This window comes from Pituophis catenifer, unplaced genomic scaffold (assembly GCF_029215685.1).
Source record: "Pituophis catenifer annectens isolate HBS135680 unplaced genomic scaffold, rPitCat1.0.hap2 SCAF_2, whole genome shotgun sequence".
In the NCBI taxonomy this organism is placed as follows: Eukaryota; Metazoa; Chordata; class Lepidosauria; order Squamata; family Colubridae; genus Pituophis; species Pituophis catenifer.
The window spans coordinates 275,520,454-275,534,684 of record NW_027256882.1 but is presented as its reverse complement, the minus strand read 5'-3'; the positions used below and the strand labels follow the sequence as shown (position 1 = coordinate 275,534,684).

The 14,231-nt window shown below is 40.3% G+C and overlaps 1 protein-coding gene across 2 annotated transcripts; it reads right to left on the bottom strand.

The window, feature by feature from the left end:
• Window positions 1-5,682: 5,682 nt before the first annotated feature.
• On the bottom strand, window positions 5,683-13,685 carry GDNF (glial cell derived neurotrophic factor). Of its 2 annotated transcripts, none has more exons than XM_070935935.1 (2): window positions 13,466-13,685; window positions 5,683-6,164 (listed from the first exon to the last, which is right to left on the bottom strand). In XM_070935935.1, exons 1-2 carry the CDS (start codon window positions 13,683-13,685, stop codon window positions 5,683-5,685), a joined length of 702 nt encoding a protein of 233 aa, XP_070792036.1. The 2 variants fall into 2 exon arrangements, with proteins under 2 accessions (XP_070792036.1, XP_070792038.1); XM_070935937.1 differs by having other exon boundaries at window positions 13,565-13,658.
• Between the last annotated feature and the right edge of the window lie 546 nt (window positions 13,686-14,231).

The window sequence follows — 14,231 nt, the reverse complement described above, 5'->3', positions numbered from 1 at the left end:
AATGGTAGCAGAATCAGACATGAAAAAAAGTAGCGTTTGCAGGTTTAGTCAAAGTTTCAATAGCATCCATGACCATGTAATCAAAGCTCCACCTGTATTTTTATGTGCACATATGACACGCATAAAAATAAAAAACAGGTGGGACTTGGAACCCACTATTGTGACTGCCACAATTGAGGACATCTCTTCAAGCAAATGAACAGGGACATCAATTCTCCCACACTTGCTTTCTGGTGTGAAAAAAATAAGTCTACATTTTCATAAAACTTTGATTATGGATTAATTGGTGTTGAGTGCGCTTTTATTTTTTTCATTATTATATAATCCACATGTGCTCTGTAGTTTTTGGCAGAATGAGATAACATGGCTTTCTTTTCTCTTTGATCTTTATCTTATCAAATGCTGAGGGTTTTTTTCAAATTCCACATTAATTATTTTCTATGCCTCATGGTGTTGCAAATCCAATAAATATTCTACCTGCTACATCAAAGAAGTAGTTATTGAATTTCTACCAGAGAGTTAAAAGACACTGACCCTCCTTTTTCTTGGAAGAAACCTCTGGACACTGCAGGACTGGAGGAATTTCTCTTTTGAGTTGTCTCCACATAGCAGATTTAACTTAAGAGGGAAATTGTGGAATTCTATTTTATAGTTCCTAGCTATCTCACCTTGGTAAACTGTATATGTTGAAACACGGGTCTTCCTTGCATCCATAGTTCAATTCAGAGGTGTTATTCAGCAGGTTCTGACCAGTTCTGGAGAACCGGTAGCGGAAATTTTGAGTAGTTTGGAGAACCGGCAAATACCACCTCTGACTGGCCCCGCCCCCATCTATTCTCTGCCTCCCGAGTCCCAGCTGATCGGGTGGGAAATGGGGATTTTGCAGTAACCTTCCCCTGGAGTGGGAAGGGAATGGAGATTTTACAGTATCCTTCCCCTGCCACGCCCACCAAGCCATGCCTAGCAAGCCACACCCACAGAACCGGTAGTAAATTTTTTTGAAACCCACCACTGGTTCAATTGTATGAAGGTGAGATTAGCAGATGGCGCAAGTAGGAAATGGTGAGCATAAAGTTATGTGTCTCAAGAAGCCACAAGAAATCATCCTATGGAGATAATATATTACATGAAAAAATAAAGGTGTGGCAGGCAGGAAGAATGGAAAGCTTAATTCAAGAATATATTAAGATTCATGAAAAGTTCCTATATCTCAGTATGTCTCTGAGATTCTCAGTCATCCAGGTCATGGTTGTCCCAAAGGTGCTTTTTCAAAGGGCATCTGAACTTTGTTTTTCCTTGAAGATGTTTCGCTTCTCATCCAAGAAGCTTCTTCAGTTCTTAGATATTGCACTTCAGAACTGAAGGAGCTTCTTGGATGAAAAGCGAAACGTCTTCAAGGAAAAACAAAGTCCAGTTGCCCTTTGAAAAAGCACCTTTGGGACGATCATATCTCAGTAGTAATATGGTAGGCAACAGCAGCAGAAATAGCAAACCAGCTTCAAACGTGTAAAGTCTTCATTTTTGTTTCCTGGGACCTCTGCTTTAAGAACATTAGATAAGAAGCCTGGGAGATAAAACTCTTTTTTTAGCTATTGTCAGTCAGAATCAAAAGACAGGACAAAATGATCTGGCTTATTATGAACTTTTGTCATATGGTAATAAGTCTTCTAACATTTTCACAATTTAATTCCCCCCACCATGCTTTTGTTTAAAAACAAGGACAGCTCATTTAGAAACGTCAATTAAACTCCTAGGTGTATTTAAACAACGTTTTAGCAGTTTAAGACCAATACTAGGAACTAATATCTGCCAAAGACTACAGAAATACTGTTATAACTACTTTTTCATCATGGGTGAAATGTTCAGATAGTACGAATATCTTTCCAGGTGTAGGATGCTCTTGATCAATGCTATGCAAGGACGTTAAAATGCATCTTAGGAGAAGGGTTTGCTAGAAGCATCCCAAGAAACATTATGTTCCATCTGAAGTAGAAACAATATAGAAAATTAAGAGTCGCCAAATTGGGCACTATTAAATATTGTTCACTTCACTGAGACAGCGTTAAACAAATGCTTACCTTTGTTGTCTAAGTGACCAGTGACTAAGCTTTTGCTGCAATGGGTTTGCCTCACCTCTAAGTCCCTTTCAAACAGATACTTTTATAGTTGTTATTTTAGGGGTTATGTCAAACAATAGAAGCTTGGGCACCCAACAATTTGTATGCGGATTTCCCTTGAAATGCACTTCAGATAATTTAAAAAGACCATCGTATTAAAAATGTATGCATGCATTAAGACATTCATCTACTGCTGTGCTTCCCAACCTTAGCAACTTTAAGAAAGGTGGACTTCAATTCCCAGAATTCCCCAGCCAGCATGCCTGGCTGAGGAATTCTGGGAGTTGAAGTCCACTTTTCTTAAAGTTGCCAAAGCTGGGAAACTCTGATCTACTGCATACAACAGTTTGCATCAGTTGACCCAGTGGCTTCTTATGGGAGATAATGGTCTTCAAAATGAATATAGCTCAGTTGTTTGAAAGTCATTACCAAGTTATTATTTGAAATAGCTCATCTTTGGTGGCCTCCAATCACTTCCCTACGCTGAATGAGGCCAAGGAAGGGACATCTCAAAATTAAACCCATTAATGTCTGACAGGATATTCAGCTATTAGAATATTCTTGATATTTTCTGGTCTTTATGATACTTTGCCTCTCCCCCACATCAAAGGTAACAAAGTATGACATCTCATGTGACTTCAACCCTTCCCAACAGCATTGTCAGAAGTTAGGGAATCTTCAAACTTTCAACTAGTTAAAGAAGACCAATGATAAAACATATTGCATTGAGTATGATGAAGTACTGTCCAACTGGGCTTCCATGATTTTTGTTCAAATGGTAAAGTAAGTGATTTTTTTTTTAAAAAAACAACAACAACAGTTTGCATTCCCGATATTAATTCTTAATACTTTTTTTTTAAAAAAAAGAAAATTTATATACCTTGATCCCAGCATCACTATCCCATTGTAACTTTGGCACCTCTTTAGAAGAAAGAAGCTTTAATAAATAATGAAACTGAAACTCGTGTCTGAACCGTAATAAATAATAATAATAATAACTTAAAATCTCAATAAATATTTTCTCTAGATTTGACTTTAAACAGGATGCATTGCATCAAGTAGTCTTCCTCTTCACTCACGATGACCGCAAATAAAAATGTAGTTCATTAAGTAAGTGACCTTAGTCCTTCTTTAAACCAATAAAAAAGATCCACATTTTTAAAAATGGCATTTTGCTAGACAGGTGATTAAAAACACAGCCTGCTACCGTGTTTTCCCGAAAATAAGACCCTATCTTATATTTTTTTGACCCCTGAAATAAGCGCTTGGCCTTATTGCCATGCGCCCAAAAGCCCCATTGGGCTTATTATCAGGGGATGTCTTATTTTGGGGAAAACAGGGTATGTTGGGAAACAGAAAGGGTAACATCTCTCTCTGTCTAACATTAATCTCCTTTTTCGGTTACATTCTAAATTAATTAGCTTTTAGAAATCCTCCATCCTTTTTCATAATCATTTGCTTAGAATTTAGCAATAGAATTAAAAGTTGAGCTTGACTTCTTTCCCATACAGGTACTCCTTGACTTACGTCCACCATTGAGAACAATCGAAGTTCTGTTGCTAAGCAAGATGATTGTTAAGTGAGCCCCACTCGATTTTACAACCTTTTCTGTCACGGTTGTTAAGCAAATTACTCCAGTTATTAAGTGAATCACACGATTGAGTGAATTCGGCTTCACCCATCAACTTTGCTTGTTGGAAGCCAGCTGGGAAGGTGATCACAGATGGTGGGCTCAGAATGCTGCAACAGTTGTAAAAACAGTACATGCCAGTTGCCAAGCATGATCATGGGGATACTGCAACGGTTATAAGTGTGAGGACCATTTGTAAATTCCCCTTTTCAGGGCCAATAACTTCAAATGGTTGGCACACAAATGATTGTTAATTGAGGACTACCTGTATATAAAAAATATGGAATTGCTTTCGATTTACAGCTAGTCCTCGAATTAAGACCACAACGGAGCCCAAAATTGATGTTGCTAAGGGAAACATTTGTTAAGAGAGTTTGCCCCATTTTTATGACTTTTCTTGCCACAGTTGTTAAGTGAATCGTCGCAGCTGCTAAGTTAGTAACATGGTTGTTAAGTGAATCTGGCTTCCCCATCGACTTCGCTTGTTAGAAGGTTGGCAAAAGCGGATCCCATGACCACGGGACACTGCAACGGTCATAAATATGAGTCAGTTATCAGGCATCTGAATTTTGATCATGTGAGCATGGGGATGCTGCAACAGATATAAGTGTGAAAAACAGTCCTGAGTCACTTTTTTCAGTGCTGTTGTAACTTTGAATGGTCACTAAATGAACTGTTGTAAGTCAAGGACTACCTGTATATGTAACTGGAGGACTCTGTTGTGAACATCCTTTCTGACCGATTGGTATGGGTAGAATAATTCTGCATTATTCATAAGGCACAGGAAAAGAAGCTTGTTAATGTCTTTACATCACAAAACAGACGGATGTTGTGATGTACAATTTAGCTAAGTGGTCTGTAAATCAAGGGCAGAATTTCAAGTTTAGATTTCTGTGAAGGATTTCTAAAAGAGATTATTAGCAATGGAAGACAAAGGTCTACAATTGCTGGGTTTTCCATAAACAAGTATCAAAAAAGTGCTGAGTGAATTGTTGGGAACTGTCAGTTCTCAAGCTGGACAAATTTAGCCAGCAATTTGTATGAACCGAGAGTTCTGTTAGGATAATTTCCTCCTTTCATCAAGTGTGTTTTATCCATTATAACATTTCTATATATTCCACTCTTGCATCTCAAATATCCCGATAAATTCTTCAGGATTGCTCACACAGTGGCCTTCCTCAACCTGGGATCTCAGTTTTCAGAATGCTTCAGCCAGTATGGCCATTATGAAGAGTTCTGGAAACCCAGTCCATGTTAACTGGAGGATGCAAGGCTAGGGAAGGTTTGGATCAGGGGTGGTCTATGAGGGATGAGGTCAAGAAGACCAAAATCATGGATATGGCTGGATAACCAAAGCATCCTTCCTTTTTAACATGCAATGGCACATTTAAAAAGGGTTGGAATTCCAGTCATCTGATCATGGTGGCCATTTTGACATTGTTGATTCTGCCCCTGCCCCCCAGAAGCCCCTGCAGCTGATCATAAAACACATTCTTCTCAATATGAAAGACAGATTATGCCTCCAGATTGGGATGAAGGCCTGCGGTCATTAGTTTAACTTCCATTTGGAGGGGGAGAAAACAAAGAAGGGAGCTTGTGTTGTTAAGCACCTGTTCGGCCAAGTTTTGCCAATGGTGGATCACCTCAAAACCAATGGTGTAAAGTACTTTCCATTCATCCTGGATCTGAGCCCCTGAGCACTGATGTCTATTTGCCTTCCTGTAGAAACCAAAAGCTCCATCATGTTGTCGCTTCACCAATTATCCTGTGCTGGATTTCCATCAACCAGGCTCCCACAGCTGTTCTTCTCCTGTATGCTTGGTCCTCTTCCTTCATTTGAAGCCAACCGTTTCTTTCCTCAGGAGCCTTGGTCCCCTTCTTCGCCCATTTTAGCAGGAATGCAATATCATAGCCGTGTCCAAACCCAAAAGGACATCAAACGCACCCACATTTTTTAGCGGAATGTTTCCTCAGTATGTGATAAGTTGATAGGTCATCGTCCAAAAACGAAAGGTCATCATCATAAGCAATGGGTCTGCAACAAGGCTGTGGCCTGATTTTGTCACTGACCAACTTTTTATTTTGGGTTAAATTGTTTAAAATTTGGTCATACAGGGTTACAGCAGTCTCGCACGAACCACTACAATAACGGAAAATCAATTCTTCTTTGGTAGTGTATCCCAAACCCAAGTCAGTCACATTTAAGTGAATCTCACTTAAGACACAATCCCGAGATTTGAGCCTTTGAGCTCTCCGTCCTTTCTTGTTGGAATTATTGTTCCTTCCTGCATTTTGCCGGTTCCTTTCCCGTTTGGAGAAACGGGGTTTATCTGGTGACCTCTTCAGTCTTTTTAAAGTGGTTTGAATAAAATCCATCACATCCTCAAGTTGGCTGGGATAATCCACAGGCATATTAGCTGTTGGGAAAAAGGAGAAAAACAATTTGTCAAATGATTGCGTATCCATCTTATTTCACATGGAGAAAATGATCTTACTTACTGAAATTTCAAGCAGGCACATGGTTAAATCTGGGAGTGACAACTGCATACGTTAAAGGCTGCAAAATTCAATTTTTAAAACTTCATTTATTACTGGATTTATTACTGGATCCAACTCAAGAATGAGACGGCGTGATATACACTAACAAAACACAAGCCATAAACCAAACAAGAACCATAGTGTTAAAACAGATATTGTATAATACATAAATATGACATACAGAATATAAATTGATGATCAATACCATAATATAAACAACCAAAAGAAAACTGTTGGACCCAAATTATCCCATGATCATGACAGCTTAACAAAATGTATGTTCTAGAGGCGTGATTTCAAAATTCACAAGGATTAACACATTTTTATCAAGACTACAACATCCATTGCTGCCTTCTTCTTTTAGGTGCAGATGTTGTATAAGGTGATTGTGAAGATTCCAACATTACTTTTGATGTTGAAAGAGGTCCATAAGACAGGCTAACCTATTTAATACATATCCATCGGTTGACTGTTTCCATGGAAAACTAGATTAAGTGAAATATTAGACTGCGATGTATTCTCACAGCACCTAGTCACTCTTGAACAGACAGAAAACTTCCTTAACTTGATATTCCCAATGCATTGGAGTACAACTGTAATTTCTATCCAGGGGAATAACTGGGAATTATGAAAGTGGTGATCTGATACATTTGGAGGGTTCAGATTACAGAAAATTGGTCTACTTCTTGTCTCTGACACTCTATAAGTTGCCTATTCATAGTTCTATTCCATTTCCACAACTGTCTCAGCATTGTTACCCACCTTTTAATGTAAAAATGGGCACGAATTACAGCTGGGGGAAGAGGACATTTTTATTTGGAGCATGGCAATGACACAGTAAACAGAATTTAAATGTTGGCCTTCAAATTTATTCAGGTTGGGTTTACACAAAAAATGCACTAAGCATTTTTCAAAATATAACCAAGCACTTTTAAAGTTTGAACACAACTAGTCCAAAGAAAAATATGGGATCTGTAAAACAGGTCTTCAGGCCACATCTAGCCCATGGTTCACAGGATTACCATAGGATTACAACTCCTGATTTACTGGAAAACATCTGCCTGGATTCAAGCCACTTTCAGTCTATCTATGTGTGAATGGATCTCCTCCTTTGAGTGACACTTGCCCTGGAGAATTGCATCATAGATATCATCCCCTCAACAAATATTCTTATCTAATCCCAGCAAAATTGGTACCATTCAAAGACTGAGTGCAATGATTAGGAATTCTGGTAGTCGTAATCAACAATAATGAAGATAACCCTGGTATATGCAGAAAGTATGAAAGCAAGCAGACAACTTCAAAATAACTGAACTATTTGAAGGATGAGTAAGAAAGTTGACCTTGACAGAAATAAGCCAGATCTGTTATCAAAACAAGGAGAAATGGGGAGCTTAAGTTCTAACCAAACAGAAAGTATGCAGAGGCAGGTCAGATTTCCTTCCTAATTCACATGGGTATAAGAATGGAGAGGAAATACTTCACAATTAGACTTGCAAGGTTCTGTTATTATATCCCATATCAAAGTAGTTTTAGCCTGCCTGTAGAGTTGGGATGCAGTGGCTCAGTGGCTAAGATGCTCAGTGGCTAAGATGCTGAGCTTGTCATCGAAAGGTCAGCAGTTCAGCGGTTCAAATCCTTAGTGCCGCGTAATGGGGTGAGCTCCTTTTACTTGTCCCAGCTTCTGCCAACCTAGCAGTTTGAAAGCATGTAAAAAATGCAAGTAGAAAAATAGGGACCACCTTTGGTGGGAAGGTAACAGCGTTTCGTGCGCCTTTGGCATTTAGTCATGCTGGCCACATGACCATGGAGATGTCTTCGGACAGCGCTGGCTCTTCGGCTTTGAAACGGAAATGAGCACCGCCCCCTAGAGTCGGGAACGACTAGCACATATGTGCGAGGGGCAATCTTTACCTTTACTAGAGTTGATTCCCTGGTCTGGTCTACATAGTAGGCCTGTATAAAACCTAAGATAACCCAAATATTCCAGCCTGCTTTGCAGATATGGCAGTGACTGAGAAGGAATCTGAACTGACAAGTTAACCAGAAGATTGTAGAATTGGAAGGGATTACAAGGCTCATCTAGTCAAACCCCTCATCTAGAGGGCCTGGTGGCTCAGCAGACTGATAGCATTGTGATTAACACCAGCTGTCTGCAATTACTGTAAGTTCGAATCTCACCAGGCTCAAGGTTGACTCAGCCTTCCATCCTTTCTAAGGTAGGTAAATTGAGGACTCAGTTTGTGGGGGTAATAAGATGACTTTGTATAAATATACAAAAGTATGAAGGCTATTGCTTAACGCATTGTAAGCCGCCCTGAGTCTCCGGAGAAGGGCGGCATATAAATCAAATTAAAAAAACAACAACAAAAACCTCTGCAACGTGTAGGAAAACCAATTAAACATCCATGGAAGGGAAGAATCTTTCTCAAGGTCATCTGCCCAGTCCTTCCCCAGAGACCAGGGCTATCTCCTTCCCCCCTGGGCCTTACTTCTCTTTTTCCAACCAGGAAATTAAGTGTGTGGTCCACACACTTAACTTCTCTCCTCAACTTTCTTCTCCAGGCCCTCCGTTAATTTTATGCACGGACTTTTTCTCTCCTCTCTCCTCCTTCCCTCTTCTATTTTTAGTCAGACTAGTAGCATGACCCCTCAGTGGAGGTGGGTAGCATCCTCCCCCCTGCCCAACTATGTAGCAGACTGGAACAATGGGACTGCTGTCTCCCAATTCTCCCCACAAAGGCCCTGGCCAGCCAGAGCAGCTCATCAGGCCTTGTGATAAGTGCAGCTTCTCTTCAAGGCCAACACTGAACTTTCTTTTCTCCTTTTACTCACTCCAATAGCTGGCTCGTCATCAGAACAGCCAACAGGCCAGGCCACTGAAAACCCATGTGCCACATTATCTCTACTTGTTGAAACTAATGAGAATTAAAAATATTTCAGTGCAATAAATACTTACTCCTAGGTGCTTATGCCTCTGAAACAAATGACGTCCACTTTTGTAATCCCACCGCATTATGCACTCAGAATTATGCAAACCAATACATGATATGCAGATGTGTCAATTTTTACAAAAGCCTGCTCAATAGTTTTTTTTTTTTTTTAATTAAGTAACAACTGAAAATTTTACACAATGGATCAAGTTCTACCTGTGCAGGGAAAGAAATATAGAAGCAGTGGTGGGATTCAGCCAGTTCGCACCACTTCGGGAGAACCGGTTGTTAACTTTCTGAGCAATTTGGCAAACTGGTTGTTGGAAGAAATCATTAGGGCAGAGAACCGGTTGTTAAATTACTTGAATCCCACCACTGGATAGAAGGCCTTATATCCTTAATTGTTCTGAAAGATCCTAGATATTTTCATTCATAGTGTCTCTACAATAGGAAGATTGAGAGATTCAAAAGCATAATTTTGTGTACAGGGACAGCAGTATCATTGTGCACATAAGCAATCCATTGAAACAGCAGCTAATAGAGGCAATCCCAATCCAAACCATACATATTTTGAATCAAAACCTGCCTCAAAGCTCATATAACATTAAATAATAGTTATTCCAGTTTATGAAATATTAATTGAGAGGACGGATCAAAATAGCAATACCAATAGCACTTAGAGTTATATACTGCTTCACAGTGCTTTACAGTCCACTCTAAGTGGTTTACAGAGTTAGCATATTGCCCCCAATCTGGGATCCTCATTTTACCGACATTAGAAGGATAGAAGTCAATCTTGAGCCAGTGAGAATCAAACTGTGGCAGTGGGTAGAGTTAACCTGCAATACTGCATTCTAACCACTATGCCACCATGGCTCTGTCTCCCCTAGTCTTTGGGGAGGCTTAGTGAGAGCGGCTAGCAATGGTGAAATCCTCCACGATTTACCACTAGGTCGCTGCCCGCACATGCGCGGTGCACGCCAAACACATGCTGTGTGCACGCATGCACAGTATGTACCAAACGCATGTTGCATGCACACGCATGCACAGTGCATGCCAAACGCAAGCTTTGGGCGGAAAACGGGCGCTTAACAAGGTAAGTAGAACAGCGAGGGGGGGAACAGCTGTGTCACGCTATTTAGATTATATTTAGAATATAAATTGTGTGGCACATCTGATTGAAATACTGGTTCGGACCAACCGGTAGCTTTTTTTTTTTTACTACCGGTTCGCTGAACCAGTAGCTTTTATCACTACTGGTTCGCCCGAACCCATGTGAACTGGTAGGATTTCACCACTGGCTGCTAGTTACAGTATGCTGCTGTTTAGTGAGAGCGGCTAGTTATGCTGCTGTTTCATTAAGCTTGATTCTTGCTCAGTGATGTATATTGACTGAGCATACCTTACATATTTAATGTATATTGTGGAGGAAGAAAGCAACTGCAAATATAACTGGTCGTGGTTGACTAGACCAAAAAATATCAATGACTATGTTATATCACAAGTTTATTCACCTTGTAAAGCAGCAATCATGTGATCAATGATAACTTGAAGCTTCAGAAGATACTAAATTAATTTTAACTCATTCCCGAATTTAACAATAAAGAAACACCAAGATTAATCTAGATATAATTTTATACTAAAACTATTTTTGGGCCTCTTTGCAAATCGTTATTTCCTAGCCCAGCTTTCACAACATTAGGTTGATTTATGAAGAAATTAATTATGATGTTAAACCACTTTACAAGTAATAACTAACAGCAATGATCATAATTGACTGGACAATGACAGTTGTATTTCTGGCATATATTGTCATACATTTTTATCTGTGACTTTTCATTACACTACCATATTTCCCAAAAGCAATTAAAGAGGGGTTCTAAAGACGAAGAAACCTGAGACCTTCTAGAAAGTCTATTTGGGTATGAATGCCTTCATCGTGCAGAAAAGAATCAAAAATTGAGTCAAACAGTCAACAATTGAAAAATTATATAGTTAGTGTGGTAGAAGGAAGAAAGAATGACAAAAGTTTAAACATTTTGGCTAACTTGCATCATTCCTGTGGCTTCCTTCCAAAAAAAGTGAAGAGGGAAACCCAGGAAAGATTCCAGTGGAAAGACAGAGAAGGAGGAACAGACAAGGCAGAAAAGAGGAAGAATGCAGCTGTGGTTTTGCATCTGTTGGAAAGATGCTGAAGAGGCAAAAATGGCTGAGAATCCCTATGTCACCAGAAAGCAACAGTGGAAGACTACTGTATAATTTGCGACAAGCACAATAAAACCCACCCGAGGAGCCCAAGGGGTAGTTACAACTCCTGGAGTACATCTCATTTGTGCATAAGAAGCTGCTCCTTGATCCTCTTTGTGTTACAACAGAGTGAGGCAAAGCATAACTATCTGCAATAGCGTTTCACAACCGTGGCAACTTTAAGATGTGTGGACTTCAAGTCCCAGAATTCCCTAGTTCTAGAAGTTGAAGTCCACACATTTTAAATTTGCTAAGGTTGAGAAACACTGATCTAGAAGCTTCACTAGAAAGGCATTATTCTTTCAAAGTTTTTTTTGGGGGGGAAACAGATTGCTGCCACATAAATAATATTAAATTCTCATGCAACGTAGCACTCTAGGAAACAGAAACAAGGAAAGGTTCATTCTCATTCATTCAGCAAATGTGTTTGTGTGTGGGGAGGAGCGGGTGTGTGTGTGTGTGGGGGGGGAGCGGGTATCTTGTTCCAGTGTTGGTACATTCAACTCCCTACCATCTGTTGGAAGGATCACATGGAAGTGAGCTATGAGAAGCCATTATACCAATATTTTCTCCTTCACGTGAAGGAAGGCCTTGGAGTGACCAGAGTTCCTGAAAGCATGAAGGAATTAAACATACATCACCAACTGCATGAATGTTATAGAACAGGGGTGTCAAACTGAAGGCCCATGGGCTGGATCCGGCCCATGAGGTGCTTAGATCCGGCCCATGGGGCCGGCCTGGAAACAGCAAAGGACCTGCCTGCGGTGCATCTACCAGCAAAACCTGCCATTTTCTCTGGCAGAGGGCTATCAAAGCAAACTAAAAACAAAACAAAAGGAGAAATGTTTCCCCTTTTTCATTTGAGCATGCAAGAAAGGACAAGAAAGGGAAAGAGGAAAGAAAGAGAAAGACAAAGAGAAAGACGGAAAGATGGGAAGAGAGCAAGGAAAGAAAAATAAGGAAAGAGGAAGGAAGAAGAAAGGAGAATGAAGAGGAAAGGAAAAAGAAGAAAAGGAATGAATGTATGAAGGAAGGAAGGAAGGAAGGAAGGAAGGAAGGAAGGAAGGATGGAAGGAAGGAAGGTTATGAGAGTGAGGGAGGGTCAAGGGAAGCCCTGCATTAGCACTTGGCCATGACAGGTGCCCCGGAAACAAGTCCTGTGTCACACCCACCATGGCCACGCCTACCCCAGCCACACCCACCATGGCCACGCCTACCCCCAGCCCTCCAAAGTCAAACACAACCCTGATGCAGCCCTCAATGAAATCGAGTTTGACACCCCTGGTATAGAACATGGCCTTCCCTGGATACAGATTACAGCACAATCCTGTTCCCTCCTCTATCCATACTTTCACATACACGTGAAGGGAAAGGGAATAGAAGCCTGCACTACGTTCAAAGACAGTGAGCAGTATACTGCCAGTGAAAATATTTTATTTCATCGTAAAAAGAACCCAGATTAATTGAACTTTAATTTCAAGAAAATCTGATTTTCATTCCCAGGATGCAACTCAAATGCATGTGGGGAATTGGCCCAGCTGAATTCGGTAGGTCTTGAATAAATAAGACTAAAACGATACATCGTAAGGTTCTTGATCTGAAGCAAATCTCAAGGAAACAATCTCTGCAATGTAGCTTCTGTTCAACAACTTATAGAGAAGACCCAAGCTTCCTGACCAACCCAACTTGGAAAAGAGATAAAAAGAGAGAGAGAAAAAAAGATACAGGAAGCTGCTTTGCTGAAAAGCAAAGCAACAGTCTCTAGCATCATACTAATTTGCAGGAATGCCTTTAGCCTTCGTTTATCTTTGGCTATGGGGCAACAATGGCAATCCCTCGAATGTTTTTTCCTTAGCCCCCATCTGCCCATCCCCATCTCTTGGAGGGCAGAGCTGATTGGATCGTCTCAAAATGACAACAACAACAAAAAAAGCTGAAGGCCAGTAAGCAGCTGTAAAAATAACAAGAAGTGGCAGCAAGAAAGTGGAATGTGTGCTTACAATCCATTTGGCCAGCGTAGGGATTCAGCAGCCTGCTGGTACTGTGGTCTTCTTCAGCTCTTCCTAGCATTGAGCGGGCCTTTTCGGGAGGTCTCTTACCAGCGGGAAGCGGAAAGGTCGAGATCGAGTTGAGTAGCACCACGCAGACAGTCATCATATCCCATAAATTCATCTTAGATTCCCTTCCAGCACAAGACCCTGGCAAATGGGAGACATACATTAGTTTTCACCTCTTCTTCCCTTGGAGCGCCATCTGTGTTCAACTCCACCTCTCTTTCCTGGCCTTGCCTATCTATTGTAAATGCAACCGTTTTCATGATCAATATAATAGCAAGCACAATGCTTGGCATTTAAGCGTTTATTAATAGTGAGTCATAACGTTTCTTGGTGTCTTTCATTTCAAGACACCAGAGCTCCCCCAAACAGCTAGAGTTCATGTATAAAATCTAGAGGAAACAATGATTTAAAAAAAAAAAATCTGGAATGGGAATGAGAACTTGATAATAGAATATTGGTCAAGATTCTGGAGCTCCATTTATTGTCCCTACTTTGGATCCCCCAAATTTTCTGCAATGTTGTCATGACCATAAGCCCTATTTTATTTTATTATCATTGATATTTTTTATCTATCTGTCATCTATCTATCTATCTATCTATCTATCTATCTATCCATCCATCCATCCATCCATCCATCCATCCATCCCTACATCCATCCATCCATCTATCTATCTATATCTATCATCTATTTTTATCATCATCATCATCA

What these genes read in the sequence shown, in the direction of transcription:
- GDNF (XM_070935935.1), bottom strand. Translation starts at nt 13,685, where the DNA reads ATGTATGTCTCCCATTTGCCAGGGTCTTGTGCTGGAAGGGAATCTAAG. An exon ending in CTACGCTGGCCAAATGGATT is followed by an intron (nt 6,165 to 13,465) that starts GTAAGCACACAT and finishes TTTTCCCAACAG; the next exon opens with CTAATATGCCTGTGGATTAT.